At 41.6% G+C, this 20,651-nt stretch overlaps 1 protein-coding gene across 2 annotated transcripts in view; it reads right to left on the bottom strand.

Moving 5' to 3' along the window:
* nkain4 (sodium/potassium transporting ATPase interacting 4) overlaps positions 1 to 20,355 on the bottom strand; it is a 52,971-nt gene extending 32,616 nt beyond the window's left edge. Inside the window, exons 1-3 of one of the 2 annotated variants that reach the window (XM_086276143.1) lie at positions 20,015 to 20,355; positions 1,548 to 1,685; positions 352 to 432 (exon numbers count right to left, since the gene is read on the bottom strand). In XM_086276143.1, coding sequence (XP_086132269.1) covers positions 352 to 432; positions 1,548 to 1,685; positions 20,015 to 20,068 — 273 coding nt within the window. In that variant the 5' untranslated portion in view covers positions 20,069 to 20,355. The remainder of the gene's footprint in view (positions 1 to 351; positions 433 to 1,547; positions 1,686 to 20,014) is intronic. The other variant, XM_086276142.1, reaches the window with a different exon arrangement.
* Positions 20,356 to 20,651: the final 296 nt, after the last annotated feature.

Raw genomic sequence — 20,651 nt, 5'->3', positions numbered from 1 at the left:
TTTGGTTTATCATCAGTGCTACAATGGATTTCAAACAACACCATCACTCGCATTTTGAATGTATATTCCCGGCCCTTTCTCTCTCATAATTTCGTTGCTAGCTGGCTCACTGACCAGGTTTGGCTACTATGTTACTCTTTTATTTAGTACTCAGAAAGTATTAGGGGTACATCTTACAAGTCACATTTTTTAATAATTAATTTAAAAAAGTGGGAATGTTTCCATCCACCTGCATGTGCACATACATAACAAACATTTATCTCAGGCACAAACAGTAACGCTTCAATGGGACGAAGACACATGAAGGAAGATCCTGAGAAAACAGCTAGGCTGGAATTTTGACATTCTCACCTTGGACAGGCCTCCTACTTCCAGGTAAAAACAGATGATGAAGACGTTCCAGGCTACCCAGATCGCGGCCCATACCGTGTACTGGAGGGGAATAAAAAACTGTTAGTAAACAAAGAAAAGGTTGTGGCCACTGGGCTTTCAAACCTACATAGCTCTATACACATGCAGACACTATACACACACAAATCTATATGGAAGACCTCTTTTTTTTCTTCATGATGCCAGTAAGTTCAGCAAGTCTATCTGAGCCCTAAGGGGGCTGCAGGTTTTTAAGAGCTGAGTGAAGCTCAAAACTAAACCACTTCTAAAATTGTACGCTTAGACAGCCAACTGTTGACAGCTATAGAGTGCTACTGAGCGGTATTCACTGACAGACTCATCACAGTGAAGATTGTCAAATCCTCTGACTCATGATGAACTGTGTATTTAAAATGTCAGCGAAAGAGTAAAGGGCAAATCAGCGCCCCTGTAAAAATGTTCGTGTTAGATCTTGGAACCCCTTAGCTTGCACTCTTCCATTTTCCATCTGACAATAGACAATGGCTGAAACTTTTCCTCCTTCCTCCCCTCCCTTCAATTCCTGCTTCCTCTGTGTCTTCATTTTATCCTGCGTGGCTTCAATCTATCCTCCCCTGCCTCTCTTTATTTATTCTGTTCTCTGTATCTGTTGCACACTCCTCCAGTCTTTTCCTGTCATTAACATCGCCATCTGTGCTTCCACTAATGCTGCTCAGAACAGGCTTTTAATGCCTTAGATGAACGTTACGTTGTCAAATAAAAACCGACGTGCGTAAAAGTGCATTTATAAAGCCTTGTAGTGGTGCTTTCTGGCAAAGTAATGAACAAGCTGCATATGCATTCCACTGCGCTTTAAAGAACGACCTTCTCTGTCCCCAAACTTGAAGCCGTGTATAAATCTGATGAGCTCCTTAGTGGCCCACCACCCCCTCAAGATCCCACCCCCTTTAATTAGGCCTAATTACCAAGGGATTAGAGTGATTTAAGGGTGTCGCACAATGCACAAAAGAGTGCAGCACAACTGAAAAGCAACAACATGTCCGAGGTATGGTACATGCACAGACAGAGAGCAGACGCAAAGTGATGCAAAACCCCCACAAAAAATAGGATTATGTGAGAGACTGTACAGAGTTTCAACTGAACTGCAAGACAAATGTGATTTATTTATGTGCACTCACCACTACAATGTAGCGTGGCCGGTACTGGATAGTGCCAAAGAGGCCGAGGATAACGATGATGATGTGGAAGAAGTTGGCGAGGATGGGGGCCCACTGGTAACCAAGGAAGTCAAAGATCTGTCTTTCTAAAGCCAACACCTAAAGGGTGAGAAGAAGAAGAAGAAGAAGAAGAAGAAAGTCAGGTTAACATGCAATGGAAGAAAACCGTCTTTCTCGAGGCTGCAGGGAACTGCAAGAAATGAAACCTGATTACTTAAATCTGGAAAACACCAACGGGCAATAATTAATAATAATAAAGAATCAAGATAAACACTACAAGCCTGTGCTGCTCTTGGTTTATTGAAGACAACATGTGTCTCCCTCAAAGGAGACACTGAGCCACTTGACATGAACAGCTTGAGAGTTTAGCCTCAAACGATGGAAGCACCCAGGGTGGGGTGGTGGTGGTGGGGGGGCAGAAGTTTTATAAAATAAACAATGACAGATTTATTGATTCAGCCCCTGCTGAGCCATGGACTAGATCACTATTTCCAACCTTTCTGCCAATGCCTGCCAGGAAAGAGAATGCTCTGGGATCTTTATGGGAGGTGTGGGCCTTCCTTAATAATACCACTGCAGTGAGCTTACGGTATGTGCTTACAAACAACAACGAATATTCACATGCACAAGAAAAGTAAAACCATCTACAATTTTTAAAAAAAGAAGAGAAATTCCACAGTTTTCCCAGTACAGTAATCATTCTTAGTCCTGCATCAATAATGTTTTAAGGCTAGTTACGTTTAAATAAAGATTTGTTCTAGTATGATGTCTTTGGTTTTTGCTTTATTTCTTCTTTTTTGTTTGAAGAGGACATCAGTCTCTTTCACCTTTCTTTGTAGCTCCAATCTTTCTGTGCAGTATTTTGTGACATGAAAAAAAAAAAAAAAACACACAAAACAAAGCAAGCTGAACTTTCAAGAGTAGCAGGCCCTATTTGCATCAACGCAATTAGCATGCCATTTGCTGGAAAATACAGGGAGAGGGTGCAAACCGCTTAATTAAAATTCCATTGCCAATCCAATTCCACTCCATTCCCAATGTGTGTGTGTGTGTGTGTGTGTGTGTGTGTGTGTGTGTGTGTGTGTGTGTGTGTGTGTGTGTGTGTGTGTGTGTGTGTGTGTCTCAACCAATGATGTGTTTCGTTGGGTGCTGACATGTCATTTACAGCCAAGCGCTTGAAGATGGATGAGAGAGGGAGAAATCTTGTTGCTGCCTCAAAGATAGGAAGAACCCATCAAGCACACACACACACCACACTCCATACACCACGGTGGCTGCGCTCCTTGATGTAATGGAAATGTTACTAGAAACTCAATGAGACATTGTGACAGGGAGGGGAGGGAGAAGATCAAACACTGAGTGATAATTAAAAATGAACGAGGGGAATAAGTCCACAGGCAGGGTGTGAAGTGACAAAAGGTGAGTGAACTGCATCAAGCCTTACCATGCCAAAGTCAACGAACATCCCCACGAACTGCACTTTTCATGCACATGAAAATAAGACAACAGACAAGAAAAGATGGCTGGAAAACTGAGACAGATCGGGCAAATGCTGGGGTCTAAGTCTCTAAGTCTTCTTCCTCAGAAGACTTAGAGACTTCCATCTGCCACTGAAGGTGCTCAAGAACTTCTACTCCTGCACCATCGAGAGCGTCCTGACGGCAAACATCTGCACCTGGTTTGGGAACAGCACCAAGCAAGACAGACGAGATCTGCAAAGAGTGGTGCGCTCAGCCGAACGCATTATTCAATCAGAGCTCCCTGACCTGCTGTCCATCTACACCAAGCGGTGTAAGTCCAAAGCTAGGAAGATTATGATGGACCTCTCCCATCCCAACAATGGACTCTTCTCACTGTTGAGGTCTGGGAAGCGCTTCCGCTCCCTTAAGGCCAAAACAGAGAGAATGAGGAGGAGCTTCTTCCCCCAGGCTATTCGGGCCCTGAACCAGGTGTAGGACTGGACTCTCCCACACACGTCACTATAAGACTGGACTCTCACACACGCACCACCACACATTTCCTATAATCCTATAATTCCTATAATTTATAATCTTTATAATCTTTATAATCTCTTCTGCTATTTGCACATTCTTTACTGTAAATTCCTAAGTTAATTTGTAAATTCTGTAGTAAACTGTAAATTGTAAATATTGTAAAACTTTTTTTCTGTCATTTAATGGTCGGGTATTGTACAGCTACAAGCATTTCACCCCCATGTCATACTGCTTATGGTTGTGTGTGTGTGACAAATAAAATTTGAATTTGAATTTGAAATACATGGTATAAACTCAGAGAGATGGGAAAGGATAAAGGGGGAAAAAAAAATCACAAACAACATATGCTAATGCAAGACGACTGAGCCCCCCCAACTCTCCTGATAACTTCTGTCTATCCCCAGAATTGAGAAAGCCTGGAGGGAATGAATAAAATCAGGAGTCATAGATCTTCTGGCCAGCTCTGGGTCACGGTTAGAGAGCTAAATAAAACTGATGCATGAGGACTTCAGCAAAAATTAGATGCAGCTATAGGCTGCAGTTAATTTGTTTGAAGTGTTTGCCGGCTTGACCCAGACCCCATTATTGGAGTTATAATTCAGCTATGACTTTTATATGCACGTCTGGATAAATATCTGAATTAATCCCTCCCTATTTTGTGAAGACATAAGAGAAGGTTAATAAGAATCAAGTGCTACTCCTGCATCACACTGGCTACAATCAAACATGAAAGAGACCCAGTTTTAAGCCTGATCAATGATTTTAATGCGATACCTCAGGCCGATCAATAATAAATTTTAAATTTTAATAATAAACTTAATGGAAGACAAGCAAACATGTACTGTTTGTGGTTTTAAAGGAGCTTTTTAAAACAGGCTCTTGAAGTTGATACAGATGACTTTCTAAAAAGCAGCTTTTTTAAATCCATAATTGATTGTGTAATGGTTAAATGAATTAATGCGCTGTACTTCTCATGTGGCAGGATGGATATCAGCTCTAGTTATCCAGGCTTGTGCTCCAGGCCGATGAACACAAAGTCCTGCAGCCAATCACATGCAGGAGTATTGAAGGAGCTGCACTTTGAAGTATCTTGCACTCCTTTCCTGCCTAATGATACCCTGTATATTAGCCCATTGTATGGTGGTGTGAGGTATATCCCATCTCCCTGTCAGCCTTCCTCAGCTCCACAGGGAAAGCCTGACATTTTGTTATACGTTTTTTTTTCTTTTTCTCCCATTTCTCTTGTCCTTTCAGTTGAGAGGAAGTTAAGATTGCAAAACTTTTTGCTTTGGTCTGTTTATCCAGTATTCACTTTATATTTGTTCTGCTCTCGGTTACTTGCGCTATATTTTTTTTGCCAGGATTCTCCCTGAGGTTAAAACTGAGCTTTATTACTGTTGCAAGAAAATCTGAAATAAGAACAAATTGACTTCTCATATTTTTCATCTAGTTATATGTTACTCCGAACTCCCCGAGCACCCTTGATCTCAAAATAATTATCTAAGTGGGGGAGTGAAATGTGGGTGGGGTGGAGAAGAAAAGAAATAACGGGAAGAACAGATGATACAGCTCCCCCAAAATGTTGTGCGCTAATCCTGGTGGAAGAAAAAAAAAAGAGATCAAATTCTATTAACCAGCTTTTATTCTCTTTGGCTAGATAAGTGAAAATAGCCCCGGGGTCTTATCTGCGTGTGCTTGGCACAATTTCTGAAAAGGCTAAAAGAATGAGGAAAAGTCACGAGGTAATTTTAGATATTTTCTTCATTAAAACTTAGCGTGTCTGTCGGTTTAGAGAACACAGACTGCAGTCAAGTCTACCATCTTTCAGTTCTAAGGTTTTATGCATAACAACGTAAAATAAAAACACAACAAAACCAGGTTTAAATTAGACATAAGATGAACAACAACACATGATAAATGGCTGTGTGTCATTTTTTAAGCTACGCAAAATGCAGAAGCAGTGAGGAAAAAGTACACCCTATGATTCAGCAGCTTGGCGAACCACCTTTAGTAGCAATAAGCTGCTGTTCCTGTATGACTTTATCAGTCTCTCACGTCGCTGTGGATGAATATTGGCCCACAATTCTTTAAAACGTGGCTTCAGTTCAGGTTTGCAGGCATTTATTTCTGCACAGCTCTCTTAAGCTCCTACAGCACTTCAGTCAAGTTGAGGTCTGGACTTTGAATGTGGCCATTGCAACACCTTAAATCTTTTCTTTTACAGCCAGTCTGTTGTAGATTTGCAAACCCTTTGGTTTGCATAATTATCCTGCTGCTTTAGCTGTCAAACAAATGGTAAACAGAAGAGTTCATGATCAACTCAATGACTGTGGCTGCCAAACAAGCCTGAATCCTGATGTGCTGTTTGCTTTTCCAGATGTGGTGATGCGTATTATGGCAAACATCTCCACTTTGGTTTTGACTATCCAAAGGACATTGTTTCAAATGTTTTGTTGTTTGTTCACATTAAACTTTGTAAACCTAAGCCATATTCTCTTTAGAGACAAGAGGCTTTCTCCTTCTAAACAAAGCATATTTGGTCAGTATTTTTCTAATTATACTGTCATAACCGTCAACATTTCACATGCTAACTGAGGTCTGTAGAGTCAGAATTGTTGCTGTTGGGTCGCACAGCGTGCAGTGTTGCACACTCTGATCTTTGGGTGAATTTGCTGACATACACACTCCTTTCCCTCTGTAAAATGATGGACTTGAAATTGTCTGGAAATGGCCTGTTAACGCTTCCTAGATTGACGGGCAGCAGCAATTGCATCTCTAAGATCATTACTGATGTCTTTTCTCCTTGGTATCATGTTAACAGACAGTCGAATGCTCCAAACAAGCAAAATCTCAAAACTTCTGCTTCTATAGAGACGCTCGGGCTTGCTGATGATCACTGAATCAAGTGCATTTAAATAGCAGCATCTGGCTGCTACTTACCCTCTTAATTCCTCAGGAATCAGCGAGAAGTTTTTCACCCACTGCTTCTGCGTTGTGGTTTAGGTTTTGTTAAATTGTTTGTCAGGTTTTATTGTTCATCTGACGCTGTATTTACCTGATTTTAAGACCGGTTGATTTTTTTTTTATTGTGTCCTAATACTAAAACCTTAGAACTGAACTGGTGTACTTATCTTTTACGTATAGAAGATGGATGTTACATTTGGGTTTCAGAAGCAGCACCAAACAGAAATTGCCTTAACGCTGCATTTTTTTCTAATGAGTAACAGAGGTCAACTCCTTTGGATTCAGAAGGAAGTCTGATTATATAGAAGTCCATGGAAAAAATACCTCACTGCTGATGTAATTTATAACCTCAGTAAACACGCATTAAAGCTTTCAGTCTCTTGCCTTATTTAGCGCAATGTGATGTTCATGATGTAAAATACAGTTTCATTTAGAGTGAAATAGACAAGAAAGCAGAGTGTGCTTTACCGCATGGCCATCTGTTGTCCGTGACATCCATTTTGCAATGTGGCGCCAGCCAAAATGCTAAACTGTTTCCTAATAATTCTTATCCTGACACTGATTTTTTTTTTTAATATTGCTTACTAATGTAAAAATACACACACACACACACACACACACACACACACACACACACACTGTCCTCAGCACATATGTTATCTGACATGGACTGCTGTCGCGGCTTGGGACAGAAGTCTAGTTAATAAGCATAAAAACCATCCATCCAACAAACATAATTCAGATCCCATGATGTATTTATTACACACAGCCATAGACCTTTTCCCTGAATTATTTCCACCAGTCATTGAATTAAAGATCATATAGGCATGAGGCATGTGTGGGTGTGTGCGCGTTGGTATGTGTCCTCTCCTCTGAGAAGCTGCAGTTGCCCTATCACGCAAGCTGCTAACTCAATAATACACCAAGATGACAACAATCAATCAAGGATAGAAAGGCCTTTGCCCACCCCCAAACACACACACACTTACACAAAAGCTATATAGCACAATTAGCCCACAATTCAAAGGGAGTGGGTTACTGGAGAGTGGGGTGGAATTTGATCAAAAGATACCAATGCTCTTCCAGGAATATTGAGCCGGCTACATAACGGCCCGTAAAAGCCTCCCACTGACCTCTCGCAAGCACAAATGACTCCCTCTTGGGTGACGGAAACTCTTAGTGTGCATTTTGGTTTTGGGTGTGTATATGTGGAGAAGCATGTTGGCCACACATACCACTCCTCCCACTATAAATAACTGCCAATTATGGGATGGGTACGGCAGCAGGATGCAACAAGCACTCCTCACACTTCTACTACTGTCCATTCTGAGTTCTCTCTCTTCTCTGCTTTTTAATATCTATTTAAAGCTGTCAATTACATGGCCATGCAATACCAAATTAGGAACACAGACCTCAGTGCTGCTGCTTCTCTCACTTAGCTGGTAAATATACTCAGTCTCTAGAGGTCTGCATACATGAGCAAACACAAACAGAGCAATAAAGAACACAGCCCGACATTATAGACCCCATTTTCTCCAATATGAAACTAGTGAATATCAAATCCAAAAGACATTTCAATCACCGCCACCTTTTAAATGTGCCACAACAGAAGGAAAGAAGGAAGCAAGCCACACATAAGAGTGATGTGGGGGATCAGAGTGAACCTGTCTGAGGGAGAAAAAAACGTTTGATCTGCATCATTTGAGAGCTAATTAAGACGCGTATGTGTGCTCAAGATAAGTGGCTGAAATGAATGAAAGGCAGCGTGCTTTGACTGCGCATCCAACCGGGGTTTCAGACAGAGACCGAAACATGTGTCGCGCCGTCTTGGCAGTTGTTTATGATTATTAACTCAAACCGTGTTGCCGTGAGTTCGAGATATCCAGAAAGTAGGGCAGATTTCTGGTGAGGTGTTAGGTGTGATTTCCACCCCGAGCTAGAAGATAGAGGTGACTGCTGACCCTCTCAGTTCCACAGCTTCCCACCTTAGCCTGCAGATACCAGAGATCACATCAGTGTTTCTCTTTCTTTTTGTCCTCAGTGAAATGTCCTCTAATAACATGTTACTAGATGTGTCATCAGGATAGGTGTGTGTGTGCGTGTACGTGTGTCCATTCTTTATGACTTTAGGCTGCATGAGTCAGACTCCTCTGTGTTCAAGCGTATAACTCTGACTCACACTGTCAGGCTGAAGGACAACACTGAGGCGAGCCAGGAGATATGAGGGGTAAATTAAAGACAACTCCTACTTATTCGGCCATCTCCCGTTTTCTTATCTCATTGGCTTTAATGGTTGATTTTACTTGCATAAAAACACACGACTCAGTGAGAGCAAGCCAGATAAAATGAGACTCACAGGGCCAATTTGTATGTAATATTCAAACAGGCACTAATGTTTCACGTGTGTCTTGCCCTCTAACTGGCACTATCCTGCCTGCTGGAAGTTACTGGGAATAGAGACAAAGTCAGCGCAAAGCATGGCAGACTATTAAAAAAATCTAGTCCAGATTCATGCTTGTCTCTTCTAATTTTTTGACTTTTCCACACCTAATAACTGAAATATGAGTTCCTGCATGGCCCCGTTAAAGGGGTTGCCAATTTGGGTATTGAAATACCCCTGAGGGGATACTAGTCTAAGGGGTCTGGACGAGACAGCAAATTAGAAAACTTTTCTGCTGCACATTTTATCCGAAATGTCATTTTCATGTATTTTTTTTTTTTCTTGTGAATTTCTGGAAGAACTGAGAGACAGGTGGATCAGAGAAACAGGAAATCACCCTTTCCATGTGGATTAGGACAATCCTTAAACACGTTTTTCACAGGTTCACTCAGTCCTGAATAACAAACGAAACAGACCAGGTTTAGAGTCAAACGAACATCATCTTGGGTCTGTGTGTCAATATGCAAATGAACCTCAGTGATTCCAAGAAGACACCGTGCTTAAATGAAGTGCGACCAAACTGCTGTTACTAGAGGTAACTACTAAAATGCTTTACTCTGAGACTAAATAAGGAGCAGGACAGTAACAGGGACAAACCATGAATCAGAGGCTGGCTGTCATATCTTTTCTTTTTTTGCTCTGACTTGTCTTTTATTCTGTGACTCCCAGCAGGCACTAAAGTACTTCTCAAAAACTTTCTACAATCCAATTTTTCACCTCTTGCCTGGGTAAAGTTATTATACTCTGGTGGCTGCCTGGTCCTTGTGTAGCAGTGTAACTAATGGTGCCAATCTCAGTATGTGTGTGGTGGTGGTGGTGTGTATGCGTGTGTGGCTTTGATTGGGCACATGGAGAGTTGGACAGATAGATAGCCCTTGGTCGTGCCTAGTCTAGCAGAGCTGAGACAGGGATTAAGAGGTAGGGTGCCTTCATAAGCCACTTTCTTCTTCACTGTTTGAAATATGGCCTGCACAATGAAACACAGAGAAGCTAGTGCCTTTAAATATCAATTGCTTAAGTGGCAGTGCTAAAGAGAGGGGAAGAGAGGTGCTCGGGGCATCTCTTTTTTGAAGAAGAAGAAGCTATTTCAAGTATATAAAAAATAATCAACCTTATTTAAGATGAAATATGTAAAACCGTAAGTGTTCCTACTACTAATAACATGCTAATCTGTCAGTGCTACTGGGAGCACGTAAATCTGCCCCTCCTGAAAGAAACGTGACAAAAGCCAGCGCTTTGAACTAACTCTCTCTCTGAACTGTGACAAACCACTTTAAACTTTTTGGATTCTGCCCTGTGTTGTTGTGCTCGCTCTCTCATGTGTTTGCTTTAGGATCAGGTTTTAAACATCTTCTGGACTGGAGGCAACAACCAGCTCAGGTAATTGAGCTTAATCAGTTCAAGTGAATCAAGCTTACTTCATAGCATACGTTCACGCTGAGACTCAGAGTTCTTAGCCTGTCTGTCCACTGACCTCATTACGGGTAAAAGTTGTCCCACTTCCATTTCTCCATCTGCTACGAAGTTTCTTCACCCTGTACTTCTTTTATTTTGAGTTTGCTGTACTTTGCTTAAAAATTATTACATCCACTCTCAGAAATCTTTTAGATGGACGTTAAACATGATTTTGATGAGACAGCAGTCAATCTATAATGTATTTAAATCAGTGTTTGCGCAGCAGACATACAAGACATACTGTCTCAACGAAAAAGCAACAACTGTGAGAGACTATCATCAATAGGCATGGAAGATCAGTTTTCTGCATACCTTTATTTCTCTTGGCTTCTCTGGTTTTGAAGTGGGCAGGAATGTGAAGCTGCAATGTTAAAATCACCTACCTAATCTTTGGAAATTTCATGGTGATTACTACTGAAGCCCCAGAGCCTAAAGAAACAGTATTCAGGACATTCCTAAAAATAATTTCCTCAGAACTTAACTAAGACCTTGGTCCCCGTGGTGGAAATGTACTGAGCCCATCCAAAGGTTCTTGGCAAATCTTTAGTTACAAGTAAGGTAATATTTTTATAGTTAACCTTTAATGCATGCAGTCTTAGAGAATGGAATAATACACCTGGAAAAAATTGGCCAGCACTGAGAGGAATTAGCACATGTTCGTCATGAAGCTGACTCGGTGATTAACACTGAGAAATAACCCAAATGTGTACACTGTGACACCAGAAAGCCTTCTCGTTTCTGGTAAATGGCTGTCTTGCTCAATATCTCTTCCTCTTTCTCCTCCTTCAGATAACATTTTTAAGCTAATCAGGGACAGTAATGCTCACGTTATTGAAGGTTAAACGAGACTTTACTGCATCATCTTTCAGGTAAATGTAGCAGCTCTTATGAGTTTAGCCTCAGACCAGAGGTTTAATGTAAGTTTAGTGGGTATGTGTGCTTTTCTTGAAAAAAATGACAGCAGACTGAATCTTACTTCATCTCCAAAAGAAATAAATTATATCAGGTCACGTTAAAAAAAAGGTTCATGTGCAAAAAATATAAAGTAACAACATCTTCTAGGGAGATGATAGAAGAAAAGCACTACAAGAATAAAGTGGTGATTAAAACCCAAACACATCAACCATAGATGGGATGGTAGAAAAAGTTAAGAATGGGAGCAGCTTAAACCAGCCAATCGTCTCCGCTCTTCTGCTTCATCATGTCCCAGATTTAACAAAGAGCTGTTTAGGTTTCGCCCCAGTTAACAAGTAGGCAATTTAGCAGCGACAGAGGAAATTCTCATCAAAAATATGCAGTCAAGAACAGCAAACAGCTGTCAGCAGTTTGCACCCTCCAGCTCTGCTTTCCATAATTGAGTCAGTAATGTTGCTCTTTTCATCATAATACCATCACTCGTAATCTTTCATCCACCGTAGAGGAAGTTACGCTGCGTGCATCCGTGCTGTCCGACCATTTGATCACAAAACACAATTAGAGCAAAAACATCCGTGAAGTCATCAGCTGCTTGTAAAACAAGGACAGGCTGCCAAAAACTGTGGGGGGGAATTTGAGTGGGATGAATATGCATTGCAGCCATTCAATTGAGTATGATCTGTCAAGATAGTCATCCCAGCTGTGGTGCTCCCCAAGCAATTTATTCGATGCCACACTATAACAAATGACACCACTGGAACCACTGGAATGGAAAGAGAGAAATGGGCTTGCAAATAGTTCTAGTTCTATCTCCATTATAGCTTAATATTGCAATATCATTGATGTGGAACACACACACACACAGGCACACTGGCACAAGCCTCTGCATGGATGGGCATATGTGCACGGTCACATTTTCCCAGTCCACGGCTTTCTCTCTAAGAACATAATTAATGGTCTAGTAAATTGAAGACATTAAAATTGCAAATAGTTGTAAAAAGGGCAACAAGGGACAAAGGAGATGGGTTTTTTGACAAACACTCATATTATTATAAACTCACATCCATGAGCAATATCGTGACGGTGAAGGTCATCACCTAGCTGCTTTAATCTGTTAAACATCTCATCACGGACAGAGGTATATTATAAACACATTCCAGTCAGGACCATTCTTTTTTTTTTAGTCCGAATCAGGGTTGCGGGTGGAGGACTAAGACAGCTGTCACAGGGTGAGAGGTACACCCTGGAGGGTTAGGGTCACAGAAACTCACACCTACAGTCAATTCAGAATCATGCATGGGTGTTTTGGAACTATGAGGAAGCCGGAGTACCCAGAGAGAACCACTGCAGACACAGAAAAGCCTCAGTCTGGTCTTGACCCAGGACCTTCTTATGAGGCAACAGTGCTAACCAATGCATAACCATGCCCGCTCCAGTCAGGGCTACTATATTCAAAAGAAGGCTGTTATTGCCATCTGCACTGGTAGCATGGTTATGTACTGGGACCTCCTCATCTTCACATGTGGGGACACGCAACACTGACCCATTAAAAAAAAAAAAAACTGAGAAAGCATCAGTAACTGGTGACACAACAGCATGAAGAGGAGATTGAGGTGGACTGCAAAGCGGCTTGCAGAAGCAGCGGTAGGCAATTTAAAGTAATATTCCCTGTAATATGTTAGGCTTTGTCGGTTGAAGGCTATCAGACAAGCCATCGGCTGACGGTTGGCTTGAGATCAGCTGATTCTTGCTCTCAGATAAAGTTTGTGAACAAACCAGGTGGGTCATACTGATTCGAATGTTGGATTTCAGACATTTTTGCGGCACGGTTAGAGGATACATACTGCATGTAAGTAAGGTTATCTTTAGAGTGACAGCTGCCCTGACAAAAGGATGTGAGCCATCATCGTTGCAGTCTAACGCCCAGAGGTTGTCTACTAACACTCATCTCCCTTCTCAGCATGCTAACTCAGATTTGCATCATACATTACCAAGCTTCCTTTTGACAAGCTGGCTTTCATTACCTGCAGGCTCCTCAGCATCTTATTGTATAAGTAAAGGTTTCCCTGGTAACAGCGCACCAGAAAGAGGGCCGGAGAATGAAAGAAAATGAAAGAGAGGGGAAGGGGAAAGTGAAATGTAGAGATCTCAGGTCTCGAGGGTCATGCTCATAATTGGTCTAGGGTGAGAGGTTGAACTACCACAACCGCCCCTCTTTTGACTCCCTGCTTCTCTCCCTCTTTCTATCTGTATGTCTTCCAAATCTCCAGTGACTGTTGCCCCACTGATAAATTAGATGGTAATCAATAATGCAAACATATTCCAACCTGCCCGCGATCCCAGCAGGGGGAGAAAAGAAAACAGGGTGGGTAGAGGGGTGGAGGATACAAAAAGAGGGAAAGAAGATCGCGCAGAGCCTTATTGTCTTTCCACAAAGGATACATGCTAAAGACATTCATTACAGATTCAAGCAGTGCTTCCCATCCCCGAGTACCCAGGTTACATTAAGCTCTAAGGTGAGATGATGACACATTGGAGCTCCAGAAGTCAGCGATGTGACTGTGAATTTATTACGGAGTCACCTTGTCTTGGTGTCTCATTGTAAGCTGTTGTTTAATCAACTTTCCAGCTCAGGTCAGGCATGACCTGTCAGAAACTGCTCTTCTGTGGATGAGGGTTGTTCAGGAATAGCAATCAACAGAGCACCTGGGTCAAGACCACAATCAGCATTGAACACTGGGGGTCTATTTGACAGCACAAGCACAGCACTTACACACATACACCTACGGTACCTAATTACGGTGAACCGCATGACCTTCAAAACAAAAAGAATATGGGCCCATAGACAATATAAGATGAGGTTAAGACCTTCATTTCTGAGATTATCTGAACTAATGGAGCTCTGTGAGCTATAGTCATTTACTGTCAGACCTTTGAGCTCCCCGTTTCACACACAGCAATTTTTGAAAGGAAATAGGCTTCTGCATGTGAACGTTCTTTTAGAAAAATGCTTTTTTCTATTTAGCTAATGCAGTTTGAAGAGCAATTTGTAATGCAGAAAGAATTAATCAATTATAATAGGTTGGGCAGGCTGTTACATTATTATTTTTAAATACATTTAAAAATAATAATGTAATAAATGTATTATTAAGGCCTCATAGTGTGTTCAACTGACTCCAGATTAGTTTGATTTATTAGTTTATAAAACAGGAAGAACACTTAACTACAGTATAGAACAATTCTACATCGGTTGTCCCTGGTCCGTTAGCTGATAGGTGCTGCTCTAGGATTTAACAGGAAATTGTAACCCTCCCCCACCTAGTCCACTTCTTGCAAATCTGTTAATCAGCTTCTATAAACTGTATGATACAAGTAGCAATTCTTCTAAGACCAAAGCACATATCGGGACAGATCCAAAGCTACAGTACTGGACAAATGTCTTTAGCAATTCCTCATTTCTTTATGTTTTGCTGGGAAATAATTGCAGCAATTTGTGGACACATGCAAACATATATGGAAATACACTATGACAATATATAGAATTTATGTAAGTAGACTTCAGGAACAATTCTGAAATCTTGTAGAAGGACATTCATAGCTGTTCTTTGGATGTTGGATGTTCTCTTCCTAACAAGATGATTGCACACTGCTTCAATAATGCTGAGCTCCTGGCTCTGGTGAGGCTAATCCATGACAGATAGAGTTCAATTGTGTGTTTTTCTGCATTAGCGGTGTGTTTGGTATCATTGCCATACTGAAAAATGGAAGTAGTTGCCAAACAGATGCCTTCCAGATGGTATTGCATGGTGGAACAAAAACAAAGTAGTATTTGGCATACCTTAGCATCTTCTACCCAATTCCCTTCCATAAGAATAATCACTTGATCTACTGAAAATCCAGTTGCATCTTTCAGATTCTGTGTCAGCTCTTTGCTGGATTACCTACAGCATAACCTGATGTGCACCTCCCCAGAAATGTAACTACATGTAGGGCTGACGAAGCCTGCAACTGTTGAAACTGGCCTATACAGTACTGTCAATTACTCTTATGCATTTCTAGAAACTTTTTTTGTTGAATTTTGTAAATTTATCAGTGAGAGAGTAACAATTATCATCTCAATGTAAGAAAAAAATTAATGCTGCATCAACCAAAAGGACTCACAAATGACAGCAAATTCATGGAGGGACATTGCTGAAACCATTGGAGTGGATGTGAGAGAATTTACAAAGAAGTGGAAAAACTCAGGGGCAAAAAGATTTACCCCCTAAAGATTTAAACAGTTTATACAAGCTCATTACCAGATTTGCAAGAAGTGGACTGGGGGCAGGGATGCATTTCCCTGTTAAGCTTAAGGCAGAGCATGATCACTTATATTGTTTTCAACATCTAACTGCCAGGGGACAGCAGATGTAAATTTGCTATATACTGTAGTAAAGTACTTGAAAAAATGACAATGACTTCAGTTCTGAAGAAGCTTATCGCATGAGAGGTGCAACGTCTTTGAGAAACTTATAAGTCCAGTCACTTTTCTGTCCAAGCTCCTTAGATTACTATGAGATTACTATGACTGACTGAGAGTGTACACAGACCGACCCAAGAAGTCATTTTGCTATTGGTATTCAGTGAATACACAGAGTTTGCGAGGAGTCTAACATACACTGACAACACATTTTGTTTTTGCATGGATAATTCAAGTACGGGTGCTGCCTTAGTCCTCCACCATCTGTGCAAGCCAAAACAAATAGTAAAAAATGTGCTTGTGCCCACAGTGATATAAATCACAGTCCAGAGAAGTTTTATAAAACATAATAGGAGCACCAGAGAGGTGAAGACAATGAGAACGGAGTGGAGCGATAAAGAGCTACGACCATTCATTTTATTCCTGCCGGCCTATCTCCTCCATCAACCTGGCAATGTCAAAGAAATGCAGTTTATTATCACTGATCAGACAGCTACGACTCCAGGTTCACTCAGGCACTCTGTAAAGAAGTTACACACAAATGCACTTAGCAAAACCCACTGAGCAGATGTCCGAGGCATCTGTAACTGGGAAAATTAAAATATTCTAGCACTTGCGCTCATATTTCTGTAGTAAACAGCTTTCAAAACATCACGCCACCAGTAAATTTGCAAGGCACGGAAGGATTACACAGCAGCAGTAACCCTCACACCCTGGTTTGCTGGTCTGACAGCATATAGTGTTTTATTGCCACACAATTTGCTCCAGCTGCAGTAATTATTCTTAATTATAGCTGTGCGACACATCAATATCAAAGCTACAGGCCAAGACCTTCCATGTGTTGTGTGCCCGCTAGCACACACAGATTAGTGAGGAGAGAGAGACAGTATGTTAGAGGCATCCAGCATGTCTGAGATCATGAATATTCAGCAGGAAATTTGAATGTTCGTGCCTCCATAAAGCAGATGAGTTAGCAGAGGAAACTGGGGAGAAACACAACCTAAATCCTTTGTAATATGTAGAAGATGACGTGAAGCTTGCCAAGGGATGATGTTGCGCCTTTAGAGATAACACTCTTCAGGACGAGGCGCTCTGTTTTTCTGCTAAAAAACTTTCTTGGAAGTACTTTGGTTGAACTCGCTTTTCTTCTCTGAAGCTTTCTCTACCGAGTATATTCTCCAGCTTTGTCATCAAAAGACTAGAGGAAAAGTGGGCAGTGTGATGCAAGATGTAACACACAAACACTCACACGGTGCTTGTGGGTAGTCTCCTTTAAAGGGTGAACATGAGGTAAAACTTGCAGTTCTCCTGTGCCGCTGTACCGTGGGTGACTTTTTCCTTCCTAGACACAAATTATGCAGCTACTGTGACAACAAGGACATTGTTTATTCTCCTTGCATGTGATCAAATTTAAAAAATTAATTAATTAATTTTTTTAAAAAGCTTCAATTTTCTTCCTTTGCTTGCCTCGTCTCGTCAGAGGTCAAACACAGCTGCACTCGTACGAAGGCTCTAATCTTTACCCACCACTAGACCTAATAACCTATAACTCAAAGTTAAGAATGTGCAGCTGTGACTGTGTGGGTGTGTCTGCGAGACGCATCTGTCAGTGTAGCCAGACTAGTTATGTCAGGGTCAATGTTCACTTCTAAGTTCATTGCCTTTGCCCACTGTGATTGTGTGTGTGTGCGTTTGTGTGCTGGCCTGTCTGCCCTCTCCTGAAAAACCACCATGACCACTGAAAAGGCCTCCTTCATCTATCATCAAGCTCCGCTGAGCCACAATAACCATCAGCTCTACTAAGGACAACCTCCTCGTCATTGCAAGTCGCTGACATTCATATGTCTAGACTGGGTCCTGTATCTGACCAATGGAAGTGCTTTACTTCCAGGTCAAGTTAAGGTCAACACCTCAAAAACCCAACCGGTTGATAACAAAATGAGCTCCCTGGTGTCTCTGAGTACAAACAAATCGTTACACAGACGGGGCTTCCTGCCAACGCTCGCTATTCTCTGGAGCTGATCGGGGTTCTGACAACCATCCAGCACTACTGTCTGGAACAGTTAGGCTGCAAAGAGAAGAGGGAACAGAGGCGTTTTCGATCAATACGGGCTCATTATCTGTTGCCTTCTGTCCCAGAGAGATCAGTCCCAGCACTCGGCCTGTTGATGAGGAAAGCGCACCACAATTCAATTAGGGGATGGCCGAGATGCCAAAAGAGGTTTGATCAAAGCACTCTGCCAGGCTAATTAGCACACAGCGGTTCACAAGGGCTTTTTTTTTTTTTTTTTTTTTTACATCTGAGGAGCAGAGTATGTTGTTTTGTTAATGGTAGTTTTACCCTTTAATGGACTGGGAATAACCTGGCTCATTTTAAATGCATAGGTTTCAGCCAGGGGAGATTGAGGGTCCCTCTTGCTGCTCTACATACACATGCATATTCATGTGAACACATACGTAGACACACACACACTGCCTGACGACCTTTTCAAAGGTCAGGCAGGGTTTAATACAACCCCTCGCTGCAGTTTAAACGTGTCAATGTGCAGGTGTGTGTATGTGTGTATGTGTGTGTTCCTCCAGACAGGAAGTGTCAGGTCATCCAGAAATACTGCCAGGGGAAAATAAAGCTGTTTCCAGAAGTCTTTGGGGACTTTTTAGGCAGCTAGTTGACAGCTTTATAAACCTCGTAACAAATGGTCAGCCTCCTTCTCTCTAATGAGGCAAGAAGGTCCGAGGACTGTGAAGGAAAAACAGGTGTGTGGTTCAAAGTGGGCTGATAGCCTACTGTATTCGTGCGAGTGTGAGACGATTGTTTGTGTCACCAGTGAAGCGAGTCACATTTTAATCAAGAGGCAACACAAAGACCCCTGTGGCCTAATAAGCAAACTATCAAGAAAAAGTCTGAGTTCCCTGTTCTTCACACTGTGATGAACAGGTCCGAGACACAAAAGAACAGCAAGACACTGAGCAGCAGGAAGATAGCAGGAGCTTAAACAAATATTTAGGAGCTGAAAGAGCGATTGAGCTCTTAGCAGCCTTGCAGTATTTAAAAGGTATGACCGCGAGACAACCCAGCAGCCAGAAACCTAAAAACTGGTGTAAAATGTTGGTTTTAGGGCCAAAAGACTTTACAAATTAGAAGTTGTGGGCTTTGTTATTAAATCCGGATTTTTAAAGTTTGACACCAGCTGATACTTGCTTCCTTTTTGTTTTTAATGCTCCATTTTGAATTCCCTTCCGTGTGGTGCAATATATCACAACTTTCCCATTACACTCTTTGTCTTGAGACGATTTTATAGCTGTGTTTGTTTCTGAAAGTGGCATTTACGTGGGAGCTTATGGTGTGAGCAAGCTGAGTTTTAATGCCATCATAAATAACACTGTCACAGCCTGTCAGGTAAACTTCACTCGGGATAATGGCAAAGGGAAGCTAGCCTCTGAGTCAATAGGAAGCATCATCCGAGACGTATCATCAGTAAAATGTCACAGCCCACACACCACTGATCAGAAACTAAAATCTCTCAACAACCTTTTTCCTCCTCTTGTTATTAAAAATTCGCAAATTACAGCTGGTTAGAATTTCCAAGAAACACATTTCGTAGAAATTAATTTCAAAATTCACAAACTGACATATTAGCCAATGTTTTACATGAGAACTATACTACACAAATGTGAAATACATTAAGTGGCTATATGAACACTTAAGTAACACCAATACAAAGATGATGGTTAGTTAGAATGATGGTTAGTGCAGGTGGAAGATGGGACTCAATTATAATATTGTGATTAGTATAAATTTGCTCTGTCATATCTCTGTACAGCTGCTTAAGGCTTCTGGTGCTCAGAGAAGTTGAGTTCTTTGGACCAACAACTCATGTCAACACAACACTTCTTCACTAAAACACAAAAGTTAGAAATCCACGATTATTCCCAGAACTACTATGTTTAAATAAACTGGATTCAGTAGACATGACGAATGAAGATTTGTTTTAAGTAGGATCCTACTTAAAGTTAAAAATAAATAAATAATTTAACATGTCCTCATCAGTTTTCAGCATCCTCCAACAGAAGCCGAGCTCCTGCCCATGTAAAAACAGACACTGTATTGGAAACTAATTCCTTTGTCAAACACGCAGTGGCTTCCTCGTAGAATACAACTTCTAACAGCTAAAAAGTGCAGAAGTGTGGAACAACTCACCAGCTGTAAAGTGCAAATAAAGATGAGAGTGCATCGTCCGCTGCAGCAGCCCATTGTGTCAGCGGTGAAAACACGGTGACTCTGGGAGGGGGAAAAAGAAAAAGTCAGAGGAGCTCTCGGTGTGCCGGCAGGACTCAGTGTTGATCCAAGCACCGGCGTCCCATTCTTCTCTTCCACCCCGGTCTCTTTTACTTGAGCCCAAAACACGATAGACGAGAGTCGCTCCGGATGCTCTGGATGTGTTTGTTTGCCTCCGCTCCAGCCGCTCGGCCGCACTTGAGGTGACTGACTGGGAGGGTGGTTGCAAGCCGGTGTGTAAAAAAAAAAAAAAAAAAAGAAAAGAAAAGAAAAAAAGGGAGGAGGGGGTGGGAGGTGGTCGCGGTGGTGGGGTAGTAAAACCGAGGCTGAGACAGGGCTGACTGAGGGCGTCAACTGGTTTCTGACTGTGGCAGTCGATAAATTTCGCGCTTTATAAGTCGAAATATTTTAACACAGGTTAGTTTATTATCGTGGCGAATAAAACTCGGTCCCTGTTGGACTAATTAAAAAGAAATGAGCCAATTAGATTTGCAGAAATGGAGATTAATCTCATTTGGGCAGTGGAAATTGTCAAGAAGTGCACTTGTGTTTTTAGAAT

This window comes from Aulonocara sp. 'chitande type north' Nkhata Bay, linkage group LG20, assembly GCF_057382095.1.
Source record: "Aulonocara sp. 'chitande type north' Nkhata Bay isolate Kocher_YH1m ecotype deep benthic linkage group LG20, A_spYH_male_GT1.1, whole genome shotgun sequence".
NCBI lineage: Eukaryota > Metazoa > Chordata > Actinopteri > Cichliformes > Cichlidae > Aulonocara > Aulonocara sp. 'chitande type north' Nkhata Bay.
The sequence above is the reverse complement of the archived record's forward strand: the minus strand, read 5'-3'. Positions and strand labels throughout refer to the sequence as shown.